The sequence below is a fragment of the Balaenoptera physalus genome (assembly GCF_965194825.1).
Source record: "Balaenoptera physalus genome assembly, chromosome: 1".
NCBI classification, from domain to species: Eukaryota; Metazoa; Chordata; class Mammalia; order Artiodactyla; family Balaenopteridae; genus Balaenoptera; species Balaenoptera physalus.
In genome coordinates, this window is record NC_138882.1 from 80,087,029 (window position 1) to 80,110,393 (window position 23,365).

The 23,365-nt window shown below is 37.0% G+C and overlaps 2 protein-coding genes across 2 annotated transcripts in view; one reads left to right on the forward strand and one right to left on the reverse strand.

Moving 5' to 3' along the window:
• The window catches only part of LOC309644233 (olfactory receptor 10J3-like), a 130,183-nt gene that overhangs the window by 14,584 nt on the left and 92,234 nt on the right, over window positions 1–23,365 (forward strand). The window lies entirely within an intron of this gene.
• On the reverse strand, window positions 681–20,175 carry LOC309643569 (olfactory receptor 10J1-like; the record flags this gene model as incomplete). The annotated part of the gene is given in 4 exon segments (XM_082426354.1): window positions 681–19,528; window positions 19,532–19,813; window positions 19,817–19,896; window positions 19,899–20,175. Coding segments are annotated over 4 exon segments (918 nt in total). The 3' UTR covers window positions 681–19,249.

Consider the following 23,365-nt stretch of genomic DNA (forward strand, 5'->3'; position numbering starts at 1 on the left):
CCCTGAGAAAACCATAGGTAAAAAAGAGTCATGTTCCAAAATGTTCATTGCAGCTCTATTTACAATAGCCAGGACATGGAAACAATCTAAATGTCCATCGACAGATGAATGGATAAAGAAGATGTGGCACATATATACAGTGGAATATTACTCAGCCATAAAAAGAAATGAAATGGAGGTATTTGTAATGAGGTGGATGGAGTTAGAGTCTGTCATACAGAGTGAAGTAAGTCAGAAAGAGAAAAACAAATACAGTATGCTAACACATATATACGGAATCTAAGGGGAAAAAAAAAAAAAAAAAAAAAAAAAAGGCCATGAAGAACCTAGTGGCAAGACGGGAATAAAGACACAGACCTACTAGAGAATGGACTTGAGGATATGGGGAGGGAGTGGGGTGAGATGTGACAGGGTAAGAGAGTGTCATGGACATATATACACTACCAAATGTAAAATAGATAACTAGTGGGAAGCAGCCGCATAGCACAGGGAGATCAGCTCGGTGCTTTGTGACCACCTAGAGGGATGGGATGGGGAGGGTGGGAGGGAGGGAGATGCAAGAGGGAAGAGAAATGGGAACATATTGTATATGTATAACTGATTCACTTTGTTATAAAGCAGAAGCTAACACACCATTGTAAGGCAATTATACTTCAATAAAGATGTTAAAAAAAAAATACAAAGTAAAACCACTATACTACAACTGCACACCTGTCAGAATCGCTAAACTGAAAAATAGTGACTATACCAACAGCTTACAAGAATAGAGAGTAACTGGAATTCATATTGGGAAACCAAATTGGTGCAGTTACTTTGGAAAACAGTTTGGCAGTTTCTTATAAAGTTAAATGTATACTTACCATATGATCTAGCAACTCCATTTTTTGTTGTTTACCTAAGGAGCAACCACTAAAAGAACTATATAAAGAGATACACTCAAAATGCTATAGGAAAGTCAAAATGGAATTCTGAAATATGTTAAATTAACACACAGGAAAGCATGAAAAAGAAAAAAAGAAAAAAACAGATAAAATGTAAAACAAAATATAAAATAGTGAACTTAGACCTAGCATGTCAATAATTACATTAAATGCAAATGGTATAAATATATTCTAACTATACCACATTAAAACAGAGATCAGTAGAGTGGCTTTAATAACATGACCCAACTATATGCTGTCTAGTAGAAACTAACTTTAAATATGATGATATTGGCCAGTAGAAAATAAAAGGATGGAAGATAATAATCATGCAAAAATCAATCAAAAGAATGTAGGAGTGTCTATATTAATACCAGTTAAAGTAAACTTCAGGGAAAGGAAAATTACCAGGTTTTATACATTTTGGGAGAAAGACCGCAGAGAAAAAGTGCCATTCTCATCACATTGTATTTAGGGAACATGCTATCAATATGACTTATCACTGTTGATGTTAATTTTGATTACCTGGATGAGGTAGTGTTTTATAGATTTCTGAATTAAGTTACTCTTTTTATCTCACTGTTTATTTGTACTCTTTGGAAGAAAATCACTATGTACGGTTCTCTCTTAATAAGAGGAAGTTATGCTCCACTTCCTTGAGGGTGGAGTATGTGTGAAAATTACTTGGAGTTCTGCCCAGGAGATTCATCTCTTCTCCCCCACTTATTTATTCAGTAATTTATCTATGCCATTTCAGTATGAACTTGTGTATATTTATTTTACCTTTTGGTTTATAATCCAGTACTACTTTATATGTTAGATTGTTCCAATTTTGGCTATTGGAAGCTCTTTCAGTTGGCTCTTCTGTCCCTTTGACAAACCCAAACCCAAAGAGTTGTCTCTTTGAACACTTTCTTACTTTCAGGCACTACAAGATGCTGCAGGCTCATTGTGTATATTTACTGACCTAGTCTACAATCAGCCATTTATCTAAGGATAATTCCTCTTATTGGAGATTGGTGTTAGAAACCAAGATCTGGGCTTCCATAAGCCATTACCATGTAGATCATTCTAGCCTTCTCCTCTTGCTTGTCTGTAACTTCCCACCCTAACAGTGAAAAATCTGGTTTCCACCATCTGGCATCCATTTTTTAATTGTTCAATTCCAGTATAAATTTATAGCACTTTAAGAATTCTTAACCTGAACCCCTGTGGGGAACAGTTTTAAACATTAGAAGAGAGTGCTTATCTGTAGTTCCTTTTGCCTTTAGTCCTACAGACTTCACTCATTTCCAAAATTACTTCAGTTAGCACCTTTCCCCTGCCCCCTTCAGTGAGGTTGTTTTGTACATCTGTAATACAGTTAGATTATTTTTCTTCAGCCTGCATTGCATTCTGGAATCTCAATTTCCTAAATGATTTTTCCTTCATTTTCCTACATTAAGGTTCACTCTACTGCAAAGTTTTATGGGTTTGACAAATGTATAGTGTCATGTATCCACCATTACAGTATCATACAGAATAGTGTCACTAAATTCCGTATGCTTTTGTTCAACCTTCCTTCCTTCTCAAATGCCTGGCAACCACTGATCTGTTTGTAGTCTCTACAGTTTTGCCTTTTTAACACTGTCATATAAATGGAACCATATAATGTATAGCTATTTCAGCCTGGGTTCTTTCATTTAGCAATATAAATTTAAGATATACATACCCATGTCTTCCAGTGGTTTGATTGCTCATTAATTTTTTTTTTTTTTATCTCTGAATAGTATTTCATTGTATGGATGTACAACTGTTTACTCATTCACGTATTGAAAGACATCTTGGTTGCCTCCAGTTTTGGGCAATTGTGAAGAAAGCTGCTATAAACTTTGTGTGCAGGTTTTTGTGTGGACAGAAGTTTTAATTCACTTGACAAATACCTTGCAGTGTGGTTGCTGGATAATATAGTGATAATATATTTGCTTTTGTATGAAACTGTCAAACTCTCTTTCAAAGTGGCTATGCCATTTTATATTCAACCCACAGTGAATGAGAGTTTCTGCTGCATTGCATCCTCACCAGGAATTGTTGTTATCACTCTTTTGGATTTTAGTCATTCTAATAGGTTTATAATGATATCTCACTGCTGTTTTAATTTGCATTTCCCTAATGAAAAATGATGCTGAGCATCTTTTCATATGTTTATTTACCATCTGTAGATATTCTTTTATGAACTGTCAGCTCTTTTGCCCATTTTTAAATTGGATTACTTGTTTTCTTAATGCTGAGTTTTAAGAGTTCTTTGTATATTTTGGATAGAAGTATTTTATCAGATAAATGTTTTGGAAATATTTCTCCTAGTCTGTGACTTGTTTTATCATCTTGTAGCAGTGACGATAACACTTGTAGCATCTTTCCCAAGATGTTTTCAATTTTAATAAAGTCCAACTTACCATGTTTTTTTCATGGATCATAATTTTATGGGTGTATCTAAAAAGTCATAACCAAACCCAAAGTTAAAGAGATTTTCTCCTATATTTTCTTGTAAAAGTTTTATAGTTTTTGCATTTTACATTTGAAGTCTCTGATCCACGTTGAGTTAATTTTTGTCTAAGGTGTAACATCTGTATCTAGGGGATTTTGTTGTTGTTTTTGATATATGAGTATTCAACCATTCCAGCACCGTTTGTCGAAAAGATTATCCTTTTGCCACTGAATTGCCTCTGCAAAAAAGTCAGTTGACTATATTTTTTGTAGGTCATTTCTGGAATTTCTGTTCTGTTCCATTGATCTATATTTTCTTTCACCAGTACCACTCAGTCTTGAATATTGTACCTTTATAGTAAGCCTCAAAATTAGGTAGTTTTCAGTTCACGTTTTTTCTTCTGTATTGTGTTGTCTATATATTTTACCTTTCCATGTAAACTTTAGAATCAGTTTGTTATTTATAAAATAGCTTACTGAGATTTTGATTTGGATTGTGTGAAGCTATAGATCAAGTTGGAAAGACCTGACATCTTAATAAGTCTTTTAATCCAGGAACATAGTCTGTGTCTGTTTAGATCATTTTGATTTCTCTTATCAGTGCTTTATAGTCTTCACATAAAGATCCTATACATTTTTGTTGGATTTATATGTATTTTATTATTTTTGACATTTTTGTAAATATTTTTTTTCAGATTTTGATTTTTCATTGGTGGTATATAAGAAAACAACTGACTTTTGTATATTGACCTTTTATTCTATGATATCACCATACTCATTAGTTCAGGAAGAATTTTGTAGATCCTTTGGGGTTTTCTAAATAAATAATCATGTCAATTGTGAATAAAGACAGTATTATTTCTTCCTGCCCATCTGTATACCTTTTATTTCTTTTTCATGTCTTATTGCACAAGGTAGGACTTCTAATATGACATTGAATATGAGTGACAAGAGGGGACATCCTTGTCTTTTTCTTGATCTAAGAGGACAGCATCTAATATCTCATTATTAAGTATGAAGTTAGCTGTAAGTTATTAAAAATGTCCTTTATCAGACTGAGAAATTTCCTCTGTCAATTCCTCTTTTGCTGAGAGTTTTACTTCAGGAATGGGTATTGAATTTTGTTAAATGTTTTTTCTGTATCAATTGATATGATCATATAATTTCTTTCTTAGCCTCCTAATTTAGTGGATTACACTGATTGATTTTCAAATCTTGAACTGACCTTGAATACCTGTAGTAAATCACAGTTGGTCAAGATGTATACTTTATTTCATACATTTTTGGATTCAGCTTGCTCGTATTTGTTGAAGATTTTTTCATTAATATTCATGAGAAGTATTAGTCAACTGTTTACTTTTCTTTTTTTTTTTTTTTTGATGTCTGTATCTGGTTTTGGTATTAGGGTAATACTAGCCTCATAGAATTATTTAGGAAGTGTTCTCTCTGCCTCTGCTTCCTAGAAGACCTTGTGGAAAATTGGTATTATTTCTTCCTTAATTATTTTGTAGAATTTATCCATGAAACCATCTGAGACTGGCACTTTAATTTTTGGAAAGCTATTAATTATTAATTCACTCCTTTAACATATATAAGGCTATTCACTTTATTTCTTCTTGCATGGGTTGTAGTACTTTGTGTCTTTCAAGGAATTGACCTATTTCATCCAAGTTATCAAATTTCTGGACATAGAGTTTTTCATATTCCTTTATAATTCTTTTAATATCAGTGGGTCAGTAGTATGACCCCACTTTCATTTGATATTGTTAATGTGTGTCTTTTCTTGGTTGGCTTGGCCATAGGTTTATAATTTTATTGATCTTTTCAAATAACCAGCTTTGGCTTTGTTGATTTTCTCTATTATTTTTCTGTTTTCAATTTTATTGATTTCTGCTCTAATATTATTTCTTCTGCCTGTGTTAGGATTAATTTGCTTTTCTTTCTCTAGTTTACTGAGACAAGGCTTAGGTTATTGATGCTTAATTTTTCTTCTTTTCTAATGTATGCATTTAATGCTATAATTTCCTTCTAAGCACTGCAACCCACAAATCTTGATAACTTTTATTTTTATTTTAATTAATTTCAAAATATATTTTCAAAATTTCACTTTAGACTTCTTCTTTAACTCGTGAGCTATTTAGAAATTTCAAAATATTTGGGGTACTTGGGAATTTTCCAGCTATTCTTCTGTTGTTGATTTCTGGTTTAATTCCATTTTGGTCTGAGAATATACTTAATGTGATTTCTGTTCTTTCAAATTAGTTAAGTTGTGTTTTATGGCCCAGAATGTGGTCTGTCTTGATGAATATTACATGCGAGCTTAAGAAGAATTTGTATTTCACTGTTCTTAGATTGAGGAGTCTATAAATGTCAATTCTATAAATGTCAACTATTAAGATAAAATTGATTGATAGTTCTGTTTAGTTCCTCTGTACCTTACTAATGTCTTGCCTACTTAGTCTATCAATTATTGACAGAAAGGTAAAGTGTTCAACTATAATAGTATAGATTCATCTCTTTCTCTTTTCTAAGTTTTTCCTCATGTATTGATATTTTGATGCCCTTTTATTAGGTACATGCACATTTAATATTGCTATGTCTTCTTGTAGAATATATCTCTTTATTATTATGTAATGCCCTTTATTCTAGATAATCTTCCTAGTTCTGAATTCTACTTTGTCTGAAATTAATACAGTTTCTGCATCTTTCTTTTGATTAGTGTTATCCTGTCATATCTTTTTTTTTTTAATCTCCTTAAGCTATCTGAATGACTTTCTTGTAAACAACATATAGATTTGTCCTATTTTTTTAATCCACTCTGATGATCTATCTTTTATTTGATGTATTTAGACCTTTAAAGTGAATTGATATTTTTGGGTTAATATCTACCATGTTTGTAACTATTTTCTATTCATTGCATTTATTCTTTGTTTCTTTTTCCCCTCTTTTTGGTGTTCTGTGATTTTAATTGAGCATTTTATGTGATTCAATTTTATCTCTTCTCTTAACATACCAATTTTTCTTCTGAAAACCTTTTTAATAGTTACCCTGGGATTTATATTATGTATACACTTTTAACTGATCTAACTCCATCTTCAAATAACACTGTATTGCTTCACATGTAATGCAGAGTATTACCAGTTCCTCCCTTCTGTCCCCTGTGGCATTCCTTTCATTCATTCCACTAATTGCTACTGTTTTTGCTTTAAACAAGTAGTTATCTTTTAGATCAACTAAGAATAAGAAAATAAAGTATTATATTTTATGTACTTTTATTCATTCTCTATACTCTTCCTTTGTTTAGGTTGATCCTTTATGCTGATCTATATCATTTGTCTTCCTCATGAAGAACTTCTAACATTTCTTAAAGGGCAGGTCTGATGGCAATGAATTCTCTCAGTTTTTGTTTGAGAAAGTCTTCATTTCTCTTTCACTTTTGAAGAATAATTTTGCTCTGTATAAATATCTAAGTGGATGGATTTTTTTTCTTTAAAGAATAATTTTGCTCTATGTAAATATCTAAGTGGATGGATTTTCCCTTTGAACACTAAATATTTTACTCTACTTTCTTCTTGCTTATATGATTTCTGACAAGAAATTTGTATTAATCCTTATCGACTTATTCTTGTTCTTCTATAGGTAAGGTGTTTGTTTTTCCCTCTGACGTCTTTCAAGATTTTTTCTTTGTCCTTGGTTTTCTGTAGTTGGAATATAATATCCCTAAGTGTTTTGTTTGTTTGTTTTTATTTGGGGAGAGGGGTTGTATTTATCCTGTTTGGTGTTCTCTGAGATTCCTGGATCTGTAGTTTGATGCCTGTTATCAATTTTGGAAAGTTCTCAGGCAATATTACTTGAAGTGTATCTTCTGTTGTATTCTTCCTTCTCCTCCTGTTATTCCAGTTACACATATGTTATATTTTTTTGTATATCCCACAGTTCTTTGATGTTATGTTTTCTTTTTTTTTTTTTTTTCTTTCCTTTCTTTTCTGTTTACATTTCAGTTTGGGAGGTTTCTATTGACAAATTTTCAAGCTCACTAATCCCTTCCTTGGTGGTGTGCAGTCTAATCATAAGCACATGGAAGGTATTCTTCATTTCTATTACCTTGTTTTTGATTTATAGGATTTATTTTTATCCTTTTGTAGACTTTCTGTCTGCTCACATTAACCATCTGTTTTTGCATACTGTCTACTTTTCCCTTTAGACCCCTTAACATATATTTTAAATTCCCATAGTTATTTAAATTCTCTGATAATTCCAACATCTCTGATATACCTGAATCTGGTTCTGATGTTTGATTCATCTTTTCAGACTGTTTTTCTTTTCTTTCAGCTTGACTTGGTAATTTTTTGTTAAAAGTTAGTCATGTTATACTGAGTAATAGGAAGTGATATAAATAGGACTTTAATGTTTTAAAGGGAGGATTTATGTTAATCTGGCCAAGGGCTTCAAATTCCTCTAGTGTCCTTGTTGTTTTCTCTCTTTGTGTAGTCTGTGTCTTGCAGCCCTCTCTGTTGTAATTCACTGTTATTTCACTGAACCCCTGTTGGTGTGGTGGTAAGGTGTAGGGAAAAGGTTATTCTATTATCTTCCTGTTCAATTTCAGTCTTTAAGTGGGCCAGTGTTTCAGGGTCATGACCTTCACCTATGTTTCTCCAGTAGTATAGATATTTTCTCCAGGTCCTCACTCCCTTCCCCATCTGTGGAATTCCCTATATATTTCCTTGAATTCCTGACCTCTGTTAACTTTGTTCCCCGCCCCACCCACTTCATTGACACAGGAAGGGCTGGAGTTGATTGGATAGAGGAATTTCCTTCCAGAACCTGTGATAAGGCTCTAGCAATGTTGTTTTCCCTGACATTGTAGGTCTTTGTTATGGAGAAGGACCTGAATATATTTTACAGTAATTACTCTTCCCTTCCCCCTGCTAGAGCCATGAAGGGATCATTCTTGAATCTTCACTATGAGAATCTGGTAGGGTTCCTGAAGGCAAGATGCATGAAAGTGTGGGTGCTCCCCTAAGATTGCAACCCCCAGGAGTTGTTCACTTTCAAGTTAGTCTATATTCAGCCTGCAGCAATTCATTGAAATTACCATTTAAGAATTCTGATTTATGGCTTTAGTTGTTCCTGCATCAGATAAGAATATTTCAACTGTGTCTCTCTGGATGTAGTCATTTGTCCAGATATCCAGGTGGCAGTTTGACCTACAACCTTAGTTCTCTGGTACGTCCAAGAAAAGTTCTTGACTTTCAGTTTGTCCAGCTTTTATTGCTGTAAGGATGGAGTGACAACTTCCAAGTTCATTTTCCTCTGATTAAATCTTAAAGAAATTTGTATGGAGTAAACACTAGTATCCATTCATTCTTAGTTTGGTTAGAAATAAGAACTTTAGTTAGACTTCCCCAGTAAGAAAAATCCTAGAGTCTACATTGTTCTGTACTATAAATATACTAAATCAAGAAGTTACAGGGGCTCTGGATCAAGATGGCAGAGTAGGAAGATCCTGAGTTCATCTCCTTCCATGGGCATACCAAAATTACAACTACTTAAAGAGCAACTATCTCTGAGAGTGACCTGAAGACTAGCAGAAAAGATTTTTCACAACTAAAGATATAAAGAAGGAGCTGCAACAAAACAGGAGGCACAGAGAAAAGGTCTAGTTAGCACCCACACTCCCAATGTGGTGACCCACAAATAGGAGGAAAATCAAAACCATGGTGGTCCTCCCCAAGGAGCAAGTAGTCCAGTCCTTACATTGGGATTCCCAGCTCAGGTGTCAAGGACCAGGAAGACAAGCCCCAAAATACCTGGCTTTGAAAAACTGCAGGGCTTATGTTCAGGAGAGCTGGAGGAATTTAAGATTCCACTCTTAACAATGCATGCAAAACCTCACTTGCTCTGAGTCCTAGCACAAAGGCAGCAGTTTGAAAGGTAGTGGGGTCAGGCCCACTCACTGATTTTGGAGAGCCTCCCAGAGAGGCAGGAAGCAGCTGGGACTACCCCTGATGACTGAGTTGCTGGCATCAGCCATTTTTGTGATCTCATTCTACCGTGATGACATTGACACTGACAGGTACCATTTTGGAATTCTCCCTCTAGCCTATTAACACTGGGGGCCTGCCCCACCCACCAGCATGCCTGTGGTAGTCAGGTGATGCTGGGCCTTGCTGCCACCTGCACTGGAGGCCTGCCCTGCCCACCAGAGAACTGCAGTAATAGAACACTACCAACAACATGACCAGCCATGCACATGGGCAGAAGTTGCATATGGCCATCCCTCACAGGTAGCCATGTCAGGGTCTCACACCAGCCACTGGTGAGCCTGCTGCTGTTGCATGCTGCTGTGCCACACAGCCACTCACACCAGGGTCCTGCCCTGTCCACCAGTGCATGTGCTGCAGTAGCATGCTACTGGGCCTCACAACCAGCCACACTGGGGACCTGCCTCACCCACCAGCATGCCCACAGCAACTACATGAGGAAGGATCTTGCAGTCAGATGAGCTGGGGGCCAGCCCTACATACTAACGTGTCTGCAACAGTCAGCCCTGCCACACCAGAAAGGCGTATGCTGCCCATGTAGGGAACACCCCTGCTGCATCCAGCTTTGGTAGCAGGGGGTCTGTGCTCCTGGGCTCCATAGAAGATCTCCTACATAAGTTTACTTCTTCAAGATCAGGAGAGGTAATGGATGTAATGCAAAGAAATAAGCATAGAGAATTGGGCAAAATGAGAAGATAGAGGAGTATGTTCCAAATGAAAGAACAAGACAAAACCTCAGAAAAAGAACTTAACAAAATAGAGATAAGCAATCTACCCAATAAAGAGTTCAAGATAATGATCATAAAGATGCTCACAAAACTTGGGAGAAAAATGGATGAACACAGTGAGAACTTCAACAAAGAGTTAGAAAATATAAAAGAGAACCAATCAGAGCAGAAGAACACAATAACTGAATTGAAAAATACACTAGAGGGAATCAACAGTATATTAGATGATCTACAAGAACAAATCAGTGATCTGAAAGACAGAGTAGTGAAAAACACCCAAGGGACACAACTAGAAATAAAATTATGAAAGAAAAAATCTCACTGGTAAAGGCAAACATATGGTAAATGTAATGAACCAACTACTTATAAAGGTAATATGAAGGTTAAAAGATAAAAGTAGTAAAATAACCTATATGTACAATAAGTAGTTAAGGGATACACAAAACTAAAAGATACAAAATCTGAACTCAAGAACATAAAATGTGATGGTGGAGGGGAGGGAAAAGGTAGGGCTTTTAGAATGTATTTGAACTTAAGAGATCATTAACTTAAAATAGACAGCTATATGTATAGGTTGTTATATATGAAACTCACGATAACCACAAACCAAAAACCTTAATAGATATACAAAAAAAGAAAGGAAATCAAACATAAAGGTAAAGATAGTCATCAAATTACAAGGGAAGAGATCAAGAGAAGAATAAAGAAACAGAGAAGAAGTACAAAACAACTAGAAAACAATTAATAAAATGGCAATAAGCACATACCTAACAATAATTATTTTAAATGTAAATAGACTAAATGTGCCAATCAAAAGACATGGGATGGCTGTGTGGATAAAAAAAAAAAGACCCATCTATATGCTGCCTACAAGAGACTCATTTTAGACCTAAAGACACTCACAGACTGAAAGTGAAGGGATATAAAAAGATATTTTATGCAAATGGAAACAGAAAGCTAGAGTAGCAATATTTATATCAGACTAAATAGACTTTAAAACAAAAACTGTAACAAGAGACAAAGAAGAGCATTACATAATTATAAAAGGATCAATCTGGAACTTCCCTGGTGGCACAATGGTTAAGAATCTGCTTGCCAAATCAGGGGACACAGGTTTGATCCCTCGTCTGGGAAGATCCCATATGCAGTGGAGCAACTAAGCTCATACACCACAACTACTGAGCCTGCGCTCTAGAGCTTGCATGCCACAACTACTGAAGCCCGCATGCCTAGAGCCCATGCTCTGCAACAAGAGAAGCTACTGCAATGAGAAGCCTGCACACTTCAACAAAGAGTAGCCCCTGCTCGCCGCAACTAGAGAAAGCCTGTGCACAGCAGTGAAGACCCAACTTAGCCAAAAATAAAAAATAAATAAATAAAAGGATCAATCCAACAAGAGGTTATAACATATAAATATCTGTGTGCCCAACATTGCAGCACCTAAATACATAAAGCAAATATTAACAGACATAAAGAGAGAAATAGACATTAACACAATAATAGTAGGGGACTTTTAACACCTCACTTACATCAATGGATAGATTATTCAGACAGAAAATCTATAAGGAAACATTGGACTTAAACAACACATTGTATAAGATGAACTTAATAGATATATACAAAGCATTCCATCCAAAAATAGAAGAATGCACCTTTTTTTCAAATGCACATGAAACATTCTCCAAGATAGATCACACACTAGGCCACAAAACAAGTCTCAGTAAATGTAAAAAGGTTGGAAATCACATCAAGCATCTTTTTGACTACAGGGTATGAGACTAGAAATCAACTACAAGAAAAAAAACTCTGAAAAACAGAACCAAGTAAAAATTACCTAAGACCAATGAAAATGGAAGCACAACTTTCCAAAATCCATGGGACGTGGCAAACTCAGTTCTAAGATGGAAGTTTATAATGACACAGGCCTACATTAAGAGATGAGAAAAATCTCAAATATAACAATCTAATGTTACACATAAAGGAACCAGAGAAAAAAGAACAAGCAAAGTCCACAGTTAATAAAAGGAAGGAAATAATAAAGATCAGAGTGGAAATAAATATGACAGAGACTAAAAAGACAAAAGAAAAAAGTCAATGAGACTAAGAGTTGGTTCTTTGAAAAGATAAATTAAATCAACAAACCTTTAGCCAGACTCATCAAGAAGAAAAGAGAGCCCAAATAAATAAAGTCAGAAATGAAAGAGGAGAAATTACAACTGACATGAAGGAAATACAAAGCATCATGAGAATATTATGAACAATTATATGTCAACAAATTAGACAACCTAGAAGAAATGGGTAAATTCCTACAAATATATAATTTCTCAAGACTGAATCATGAAGAAATAGAAAATCTTAATAGACTGATAAATAGTAATGAAATTAAATTGTTAATCAAAAAACTCCCCAAAACCAAAAGTCCAGGTCCCAATGACCTCACAAGTGAATTCTACCAAATTCTAGAATTAATACCTATCTTTTTCAAATTATTCTAGAAAATTGAAGAGGAAGCAATACTTTCAAACTCATTTTACTAGGCCAGCATTACTCTACTTCCCAAACCAGGCAAAGTCATCAAAAAAAGGAAAATTACTGGCCAATATCCCTGATGAACTTAGATGCAAAAATTCTCAATACAATATTAGTAAATCTAATTTAACAATACATTAAAAGCATCATACACCATGATCAAGTGGGATTCATTTCAGGGATGCAAGTATAGCTTAACATCCATAAATCAATCAATGTGATATACCACATTAACAAAACAAAGGACACAAATAATATGGTCATCTCAGGAGGTGCAGAAAAAGCATTTGACAAAATTCAACATCCATTTACGACAAAAACTCTCAACAAAGTGGGTGTAGAGAGAACATACCTTAACATAATAAAAGCCATATATGACAAACCCACAGCCAACATCACACTCAATGGTGAAAAGCTGAAATCAGTTCCTCAAATATCAGAAACAAAACAAGGATGCCCTATCTCACCACTTTTATTTGATATATATAGTATTGGAAGTCCTAGCTACAGCAATCAGACAAGAAAAAGGAATAAAAGAAACCTAAATTGGAGAAGAAAAATTAAAACTGTCACTGTTTGCAGATGACATGATACTATAAATAGAAAAACCTAAAGACTGTACCAAAATGCTATTTGAACTAATAAATGAATTAAGTTGCAGTATACAAATATACAGAAATCTGTTGTGTTTCTATCCACTAATGTTGAACTATCAGGAAGTGAAATTAAGAAAACCCATTTACAATTGCATTGAAAAGAATAAAATACCTAGGAATAAATTTAACCAAGGAGGTGAAAGACCTGTACTCTGAAAATTATAGGACATTGATGAAAGAAATTGAAGATGGTACAAATAATGGAAAGATATAATGTGTTTATGGATTGAAAGAATAATTTTGTCAAAATTACCATACTACCAAAAGCAGTCTACAGATTCAATGCAATCCCTAGCAAAATACCAATAGCATTTTTCATAGAAGTATAACAAATAATCCTAAAATTTGTATGGAAACACAAAAGATTACAGATAGTCAAAAAAATCTTGAAAAAGAACAAACCTGGAAGTGTCATGCTTCTCAATTTCAAACTACACTATAAAGCTATAGTAATCAAAATAGTGTAGTACTGGCACAAAAACAGACACATAGATCAATGGAACAGAATAGAGAGCCCAGAAATAAACCAATGCTTATGTGGTCAATTAATCTATGACAAATGAGGTAAGAATATAAAGTGAGAAAAAGACAGCCTCTTCAATAATGGTGTTGGGAAAACTGGGCAGCTTCATGCGAAAGAATGAAATTGGATCACTTTCTTATACTGTATACAAATATAAACTCAAAATGGATAACAGATTTAAATGTAAGACCAGAAACCATAAAACTCCTAGAAGAAAACATAGGCAGTAAACCCTTTGACATTGGTCTTAGCAGTATATTTTTGGATCTGTCTCCTCAGGCAAGAACAACAAAATTAAAAATAAACAAATGGGACTATATCAAACTAAAAAGCTTTTGCACAGTGATGGAAACCATAAACAAAACATTAAGGCAACCTACTGAATGGGAAAAGATATTTGCAAATGATATATCTGGTAAGGGGTTAATATCCAAAATGTACAAAGAACTCACTCAACTCAATACAAAAAAACAAGCAGTCTGATTAAAAAATGGATAGAGGACCTGAATAGACATTTTTCCAAAGAAGAGACACAGATAGCCAACAGACCACATGAAAAGATGTTCAGTAACACTGGTTATCAGGAAATGCAAATCAAAACCACAATGAGATATCACCTCACACCTGTCAGAATGGCTACTATAAAAAAAGACAGCAAATATAATAAGTGTTGGCGAGGTTGTTGAGAAAAGGGAAACCTTATACACTTGGTGGAAATGTAAATTGCATCCACTATGGAAAATGGTATGGCGATTCCTTAAAAAATTAAAAATACATCTATTATATGATCCATCAATTCCACTCCTGGGTATCTATCTAAAGAAAATGAGAACACTAATTTGAGGAGATATATGCACCCCTGTTTTTATTGCAGCATAATTTTACAATAACCAAGATATGGAAGCAACCTAAGTGCCCATTGACAGACAAAAGTATAAAGAGGAGGGGATACATGCACACACACACACACACATACACACGGAATATTAGTCATGAAAAAAATGAAATCTTGCCATTTGCAACAACATAAATGGGCATAAAGGGTATTATGTTAAGTGAAATAAGTCAGGGCAAGAAAAACAAATACTTTACTATTTCACTTATATATGGAATCTAAAAAGCAAAACAAGTAAACAAACAAAACAGAAACAGATTCATAGTTACAGAAAACAAAACTTGGTGGTTGCCAAGGGGAATGGGGGTAGGGGAATGGACAAAATAGGTGAAGTGGATTAAGAGGTATAAACTTCCAGTCATACAATAAGTAAGTCATGGGGATGTTATGTACAGCATAGGGAATACAGTCAACAATATCATAATAACTTTATATGATGACAGATGGTTGTTAAACTTATTGTGGAGGTTATTTCATAATGTATATAAATGTTGAACCACTACATTGTATACCTGAAATCGATATTACATGTCAAGTGTACTTCAATTTAAAAAAAAGTTAACAACCAAGTGAAAGGCTAGAGAAATGAGTCAGCAGTCTACTTCAGTGTTCTCTCCTGCATTCCCTCCATCTCATCTCGTTTTTACTTTCATCCTAAAGGCCTTGCATCTCCCCATACTTCCCTGAATGAGATGGTGGTTAAAAATTCACTCACAAGACCTTGTGGAATTGAGAGGAAATTTAAGTGACTCAACCAAGAATACAGAGCTAATAAGTGAGAGACCCAGGGCTTGAAATCAGTCTACTGACTTCAAGTCTTGTTCCTCATGTTGCAGCTGCAGTGGGTGACTGGTACAAATGGGCTCCAAACCAAAGTTCACCATGGGGTCCCAGCATTCACAAAAAGAGAACTCTCCTCCAAAGGGAAGTAGATTTGGCTAAGCAAATAGGATTTGCTTAATAGGGGTGGGAAAGTAAAGAGATAAAGAATATTTATTTTTCTTGGAGATGGAATTGAGTTTCTTACCAAACTTAAAGCTTGAGCTGTTGGAGGTTTTCTAACAAGCAAGAGAACTATGGGCCACAGTAGAGACTTCAAATTTCTCTACTACATAGTCTCATTCTCTACTGCTAATAGGGTGTGATAAATGATTAAGGAGAAGTGAACTGGGTGACTGGCCAAGAACCTGAATTTGTCTTCCTATATTTCTGATTCAAAAACATTAATTAGAACTAAAGTTTTCTAACTTCTGTGGTCTCATTACCTGTTTAAAATTTTCATTTAGCAGTCATCAGTCTGCCAAATATATGTTATATATTATATTTTATATATTATTATATATTATGGTATGCATTTTATATATTACATATATTTAGCATAATTCACTATTGTACTCCCAGCACTTAGCACTGGACCTAAACTCTTTAAGTAAGGGCCAGGTTTGCTTGTGCAGTTCCAAATGCTTTTCTCTGATTTGATTTAATACTGGAGAAAGTGGATACTCATGTTCCCTAAAATCTTAACTGCTTCTATGTGAATAAGACTCTACAGCTTGAACTGCTGCTGGAAATGCTCTTCCTTTGGGGGTCTGCATTGGCTAGAATGAGGATCACAGGTGGCTATTTCATAGAGGATTCTTCTCTTTTGAAAAAGGTTCAGGGATGAGGTTTTGCTTTATTTGGGAAGTTTGAGGCCCTGGGGAATTTGAATTTTGCTTAGCTTGATTTCTCTGGTACATTACTATCCGTACTGTGAATTTCCCTTGGGTGGTGATATACTCTGGGTAAACAGAAAATGCCAGCTAAGTGGTGCAAGTTCAATTCTGCCTTCACCCCTTTTCTGTCTTAGCCTTATTATCTGTAGAATTGAGAGTCTTATCCCGGCCTCCTTCCTAGGATCGTTCTGAGGACCTAGTGGGATAATGTCTAGGAAAGCGTTTTGTGTTAAGGACCACATTATGGAAGAGTTGCTTGCCATAAAATGATCCTGAGCGTGAGTAGTGACCAAAATAATCCTGGGGAACAGGGAGGATTCCTTTCGGGTTGTTTAATCCAGCCAAATATTCAGTGAGAGGCTGGAATTGTTTAGTAGGTCAGAAAAAGTTCTGTGGCCAGGATCTTGATGGGGTGTGACAAGGGCTATTGAAAACATCTGATTCTATGGTGTGTGACTGTGAAGCTATTCCATTCAAACAAGTTTTCTGGAAAACCTGGGTAATAAACGTTCTAGAAGTCCATAGTGATAAGGTACTCTGCATGATGCCATCCACAACCACATAGCCCTTGGCCTTAGGAGATGGCCCCATACATAGATCAAGACAACCTTATTGCCCAGGTAACAAACATTTATTTCACTGAACCTCAGTATGCAGGGCCCTTTCTTGGCTTGATGAGATTAGCTTTATATAGATCACAGAAAAATATCCCAAGGCTTATGTCTTTGTCATAAATATTAAGCACACTTTGTCTATTTCTCTATCACATTGTATTATGGTGAGTTCTGCATAAGCCCATCTCCCCTGCTAGACTGGGAGCTCCTTTGTTCAAGGATTAGTGCAGAATTATTTTGATATTTTCCATGTCTAGCCCAGTATCTGGCATATAGTAAAGATTCCATGTATGTTTATTGAATGACTGTCAAACACTTTGCCTGCAATACTTTGCTTTTAATTATTCAGTTCTTTTATTTGTCAGTTAACAACTTCTCTTAATTTCTTTCAGCCACCTTATATTCGTAGGGAACTTTAGGTATAGTTTGATTTTTACCATTGTCTCTATTGACCCTGAGAGAAGGCCTGGTAGTTCTGTTATGGTCTGGAGAGCAGATACATGTGCTATTTGGGTCTCTGTATCTTCTTTTGAAGGCTTTTCTGAGTAATGAGCCCACCCTTTAATTCTAATGGAAGTTGTGTCCTGGAGCCATCGTAGCCCCAAGTCTGAGGTCTAGCCTAGTCAGTGACTTGTTCTCCTCACTGGGTACTCATTTGGATCCCAAACCCCAAATCTACGTGAAACTCCTTGATCAGCCTCTGCTCCCCTGCTCTCTGTGATTGCCTGATTCAGCTTCATCATAAGTGCATAATTATTTCTGTGTATGACCTCTAAATACTCTAGTCTCATTCTCTTTGCCCCCATGATTTTCTCAGCTTAGAGTCTATAGATTCATACAACTTCTTAGGTGTCTCGGTGGATCTAGGTAAGGACAATAAGGATGCCAAAAATTCACATAGATGCCTCATAAACTTAATCCGAATTTTCCTGAGTCTTAGATGATTCCCATTGTTTAAAAGTTAAAGCCAAATTCCTTAGTTCAGCAAACAAGGCCTTTACAATCTGACTCCAACCAACCTTCTGGTCTTATCTCCCTTCATTTCCTTTCTTGTACCCTGGAGTCAGCATGTTGAGTCACGTTCCATTTCCTCAACATTTCTCTTAACTTTCATACATGTGAAATATTATTTCTTCGCTTTGGAATTCTTCTCCTTCAACAATTTGCCTATCAGACAGTCTCCTGTAAGTGTTTTAAAACCAGTCCAATTTACAGATCACCTCCTCTCTGAAGACTTCTCTGGCATCTCCAACAGAGTTTCTCTTTCTTTCTCTCCCTCCCTCCCTCTCATTCCCCTTCAATCTTTTGTATATATCACTTGACATAAAGAATTGAAACTATATCTTTAAATGGTTGTCTTTGCCACTAGAGTTGAGTTTTTTGAAGCCAGGCACTTGGGGTTTTTTTCATCTTTCCTTCCCCAGGATCTAGCCCACAGCCTGGTTCATTCCTATTACCCATTACATGCTTTCTGAATTAACAGCAGCCAAACTGACCCAGGAGGATCTTGGAATGTGCCCTCAAACGGCTGTTAATATGGCTGACAAGATTTGGAATTGCTAGGATCTCTAATTAAACTGTCTGTAGTCACCATCCTTAATAAACAGTTTTGCTAGAAACTGGAATAAATTAAAGCAACTGGGAGAGGAAATCTGTTTCCCCTGGGCTATCTCATTCTGAGGCCACTTTTTCTGTCCACACAGTGATTTATGACTTGATATGTCATATACAAACAGACTGCAATAGAGACTCCAAGTTGAGCAATTCTCATACTCTTAAGTAGGAAGGAAGGGATTGTAGGGAAGAATGTATGTCCTGGATTCTGTTTTTTCTAAGGGACTCCCTGTTGTCTTCATTAAGTGGAGAGCCACAAGAAAACCAAAAGGCCAATGAAAAATCCTTGGTCCACATTACTCCTTGACCTCTTCTTCAGGCATATCCTGTCCTTGTTTGTCTAATTATCCACAAAAACAGGGCCAGCACTTTGTCCAGGGGCTATATTTAAAGCTTTCAGACTCCCGGTTGGAGGCTGTTTCTGTTCCTCTCTTCTCCTCCTCCTTATGGGCCAGGTCTCTGGGAGCCAAGGACATGGGGCTCTTCTCCTCATAGTTCTGATTAGAATGGATGCTAAGAGCCTCAGAAGAACAATTCCCAAATTGTCAGGAAAGCTTCCTTCCAATGGTCCAGAGCAGAGCATCCTTGATCTCTTTGTTCCTTGGGGTGTACACCACAGGGTTCAGTAGGGAGGTGATCACAGTGTAGGTCACTGAGATTAGCTGATCCTGATCCTTGGTGTTCTCTGACTTGGGCTTGGGGTAGACAGTGGAGGCACAGCCATAGTGAACAATGACCACAATGAGGTGGGAGGCGCAGGTAGCAAAGGCCTTCTTCCTGCCCTCAGCTGAGGCGATCTTGAGGATTGTAGAGATAATGAGGACTTAAGAGATGAAGAGCAGACCCACAGGCACAACGAGCACCAAAACACTGATGATCAAAGTCAGAATCTCATTGACAGTCGTGTCAATGCAGGATAGCTTCATCACATGTTGGATGTCACAGAAGAAGTGGGCCACCTTTGTTGCACAGAAAAGTAACCCGAATACAGGTGTCACCTGTGTCATAGCTACAATCAGCCCAATGCTGCAGGCCCTCCACACCAGCTGGTTGCACACCTTCTTGTTCATAATGACTGTGTATCTCACGGGGTTGCAGATGGCCACATATCAGTCATATCCCATTGCTGTGAGCAGGAAGCAGTTAGTGATCCCAAAGGTTGCAAAAAAGAACATCTGTGTGGCACAACCTTCAGTGAGATAGACTGGCTTATACCCACGAGGCTGGATAGCATCCTTGGGAGAATGACCAATGTATATATAGTCTCTGAAGTGGACAGCATGGTGATGAAGAAGTACATGGGGGTGTGGAGATGATGATCAATACGGATAATGGTTATGATTATGTTACCTGCTAGGGTTAAGATGTACAGAGTAAGAAACACCACAAAAAGAGTGAGCTGGTGCTCGTGGAAGCTGGAGAAACCTTGCAAAACAAACTCAGTGGTGAGAGTGTGGTTCTCCCTCTTCATTGAGTGGTCACTAAATCGGAAATGTAGAAGAATAAAAGTTGCATAATTTTAGTAAAGCAGTTTAATCACATTTCTGAAATTGATTGAACTTCGTTCTCAGCTATAAACCTGGGGATACATTTCCCAGTGGATTGAAGTTGATCTTTGGATTTACTTAACTTTGCTTAAAATATTCTTGTTCTGTGGCCATCTATTACAATTTCCTATGCATGCTAGAATCATCTAATTTTCCTCCCCCCCACCCCCACTGTATAACCATGTACATTCCCACTTCACCTACTCTTCCACCTTATCATCTGGAATGCCCTTCCTCTTTTCCTCCTCTTATTTAAATCGTCCCCATTCTTCAAAGACTAATGCATGTCTTCCCCTCCATCAATGCATATTGTACTCGAAATTTTCATTTGATGCTTGAAAACAATTTGTTTAGGGATTGACTGGAGACTTCTTTTATTTCAAAACTATGAATCATCCCCTTGCACATCCTTTAAGAAGCAGAAGCAAAGCAGACTCAGAAATGTTCATCTTGTTTTCAAGAAGGAGAAGGTGAATCTTAACCAACCACCAGCCTCTCTCCACTGCTGTCTGAATGATGGAAGTCGGCTGACACTTCACAGCACTCACTCATGAATATTGTAAACTATGCTACATCTTCATCTTCCCTAAACTAGAAGGCAGATTTACAGCCTTACTCAACTTTGTGAGTAGGCATACACCTACTCTGCAGAGATAAACAATTACACCAGGGAAGATGCATCAAATTCACGTGTCCCTCATCTAAAGCAAAAGCAGACCCTGAATATAAAGAAGAGTTACAATAAAGATACATCATTTTGTTGAAGGATAGCGCTCAGTCCAATTCATGTAATATTTCACATTTTGGTCCCTTTAGACAGTAAGCTCCTGTAGGGTATATTTAAATTATATTCTGATTTCCTTATGCATATTCAGAAAAAGGCTTTTTGCATAAAGTAAATCACATCAGTGAGGAAGGTTAGTAGGCATGGAGACCTCCTTCAAGTTTATAAAAAATTATTTAAGAGAAGTTGGCGACCAGCTGTTAAGCATTTACATGAAGAATGCTGAAAAAGAGTAAAGCTGCAACAGAATATATTTCCCAATAGGAAAAATAATTTGACACTAAAATATGTGGCTAAAGACATTTATCTTTTGGGAGGCCTCTGGGCATAAACTAGGCAGCGGTCCAGCCATGGGTGGTATGGCACCTCTACTGTGAAATAAAAAAATGTGTATTAGAGCTTTTAATTGTTCTAGTGATGGCCATGGGTGCTGCTAGCAATTATTGGTGCTAAATGTCCTGCAATGCATGTGACGATCCCGCCCAAGGAAGAACTGTCCTATTCCAAATACCAACAGGGCTACTGCTGAGAAACCCTGGGCTAGAGTGTTGTCTGATCTGGTTGAAGTCTGTCTTGAGGTAGAAGAATGGCTGCTATAACCTGGTTAGTATCCTCCACCCTGGGAAGCCTATAATTCTTCCAAGAAAATCAAAGGTAGGAAGAGCAAACACAACCTTATGAAGACCTACTCCAGCTGTGACGAGCTGTTATACTACAATAAGTTAAAGTCAGTCCAGGAGCAATAAGCTCCATTTCAGCTCCTTTTCTAAAGAATAGTTACCTGTGACTGTGTAGTGCTGAGGCACAACAGGAGAGCTGGGCTGGAGGAGGCCGAGGAGTGAAGATGGAAGTGTTGTGCTCCCTTGACCACAGCATGCAGGCCGGGGAGGGAAGAGCGAGGTAACCAAAAGGGCCTATGACGGGCTGAGACTGAAGGGGCAGCAGATAAGCACACTACAGTGGGAATGTGGTTAGGCTTGGGAGCTGCAGGACTCCTTGACAGCCCCTCTGTGTGGAGAAGTCTTCAAAGCCAGAGAAGGACCTCCCCCAGGAGCAGCCAGTGGGGCTCCTGGAGGTGACTCCCTGTAGACATCCTGAGAGCCATACTGAGGGCTGGGAGGATACAGACAGCAGGTACCTGTGGGGCTCGTTATGTGTAGGGCTCATTTACCCAGTCCTGAGGTTGGCATTTGGGGAGCCTGGGGGGAAGTTTTTGCTTCAAGTAGAATCAGCATTAGAGGAAGCTGGTTTATTTAGTTCCCTACACTTGTTTGAGTAAACACATTGTGGCTGGCCAGTTAGCTCAGTTGGTTAGAGTGTGGGGTTAATAATAAAATAATGAATAAGCACATTGTGGGGTGTTTTTGCATATGTGCCTTGGAAATCCATAGTTTACACATCTAGGCAGCTCAAGCTTGGAGCCATATCATCTTGGATCTCAGGAAGTTTAGGCCCTTTTTCTTACAGGCAGGATCTCTTACAGACAGTTTAGGAATCTGGTTCTCTCTTTGGAATTAAAGTAGTCAAATATGGTCATGGTTCTGCAGAGGGCAGTTCATGCTGCCTGTCTTTCTGCCCCTGTGACATTCAGAATTGGAAGGACATTGTCTTTAGATCCAAGGATCCTCTCTTGGGGGTTAGAAAACAGAGATGAGCCTCTGGACACTGTTCTCTTTACTCAAAATTACCTCCTCTTCTCCATTTGGCAAACTTATACTAGTCTGTCAAGACCCAGCTTCAGAATTTACTTTCCACTGAAGACTTCCCATGCGTTACTTTATCGCTTCTGTAGCATTTTCTTCCTTTAACATGTGGTGCTTATCTGCGCCCATTCATTCTTCAAGCACTAAGCATAAGCCAGGCCCTGTGCTCATTGCTGGGCATACAGAAATGAATGAGATGCTTCATCAACCTTTGAGGAGCTCACCGTTTGGTTATAGGTGGTAAACAACTTAAATAAACTGAAATAAATGCCACGAGTAAGTGGGACAGGAAAGAGATGGTCCTTGATTAGACTCAGGTTGATTACAGAAAAAATGGAGTAAGTAAATAAGACCAAGTTACAAAAGGGTTTAGAGTATTTAGACATTATCATTTTTAAGGGCCTCTCAAATGATTTCACTTATCCCTCCTGTTCATGGGCTTCACAGTCCCTTAGCAACTAACCTCTAAAGGACCACCAGCCCTCACCATTAGCTACCCTGCACCCTCTTCTTGTTTATCTGGTGATTTTGCTTCCATGCTGGTAAAAAAGATACTCAACACTGGAATTTGATAGATTGATCTGGCAGCAGTAGAAGATGGGTTTGAGGTTGGTGAGAAGAGGCAGG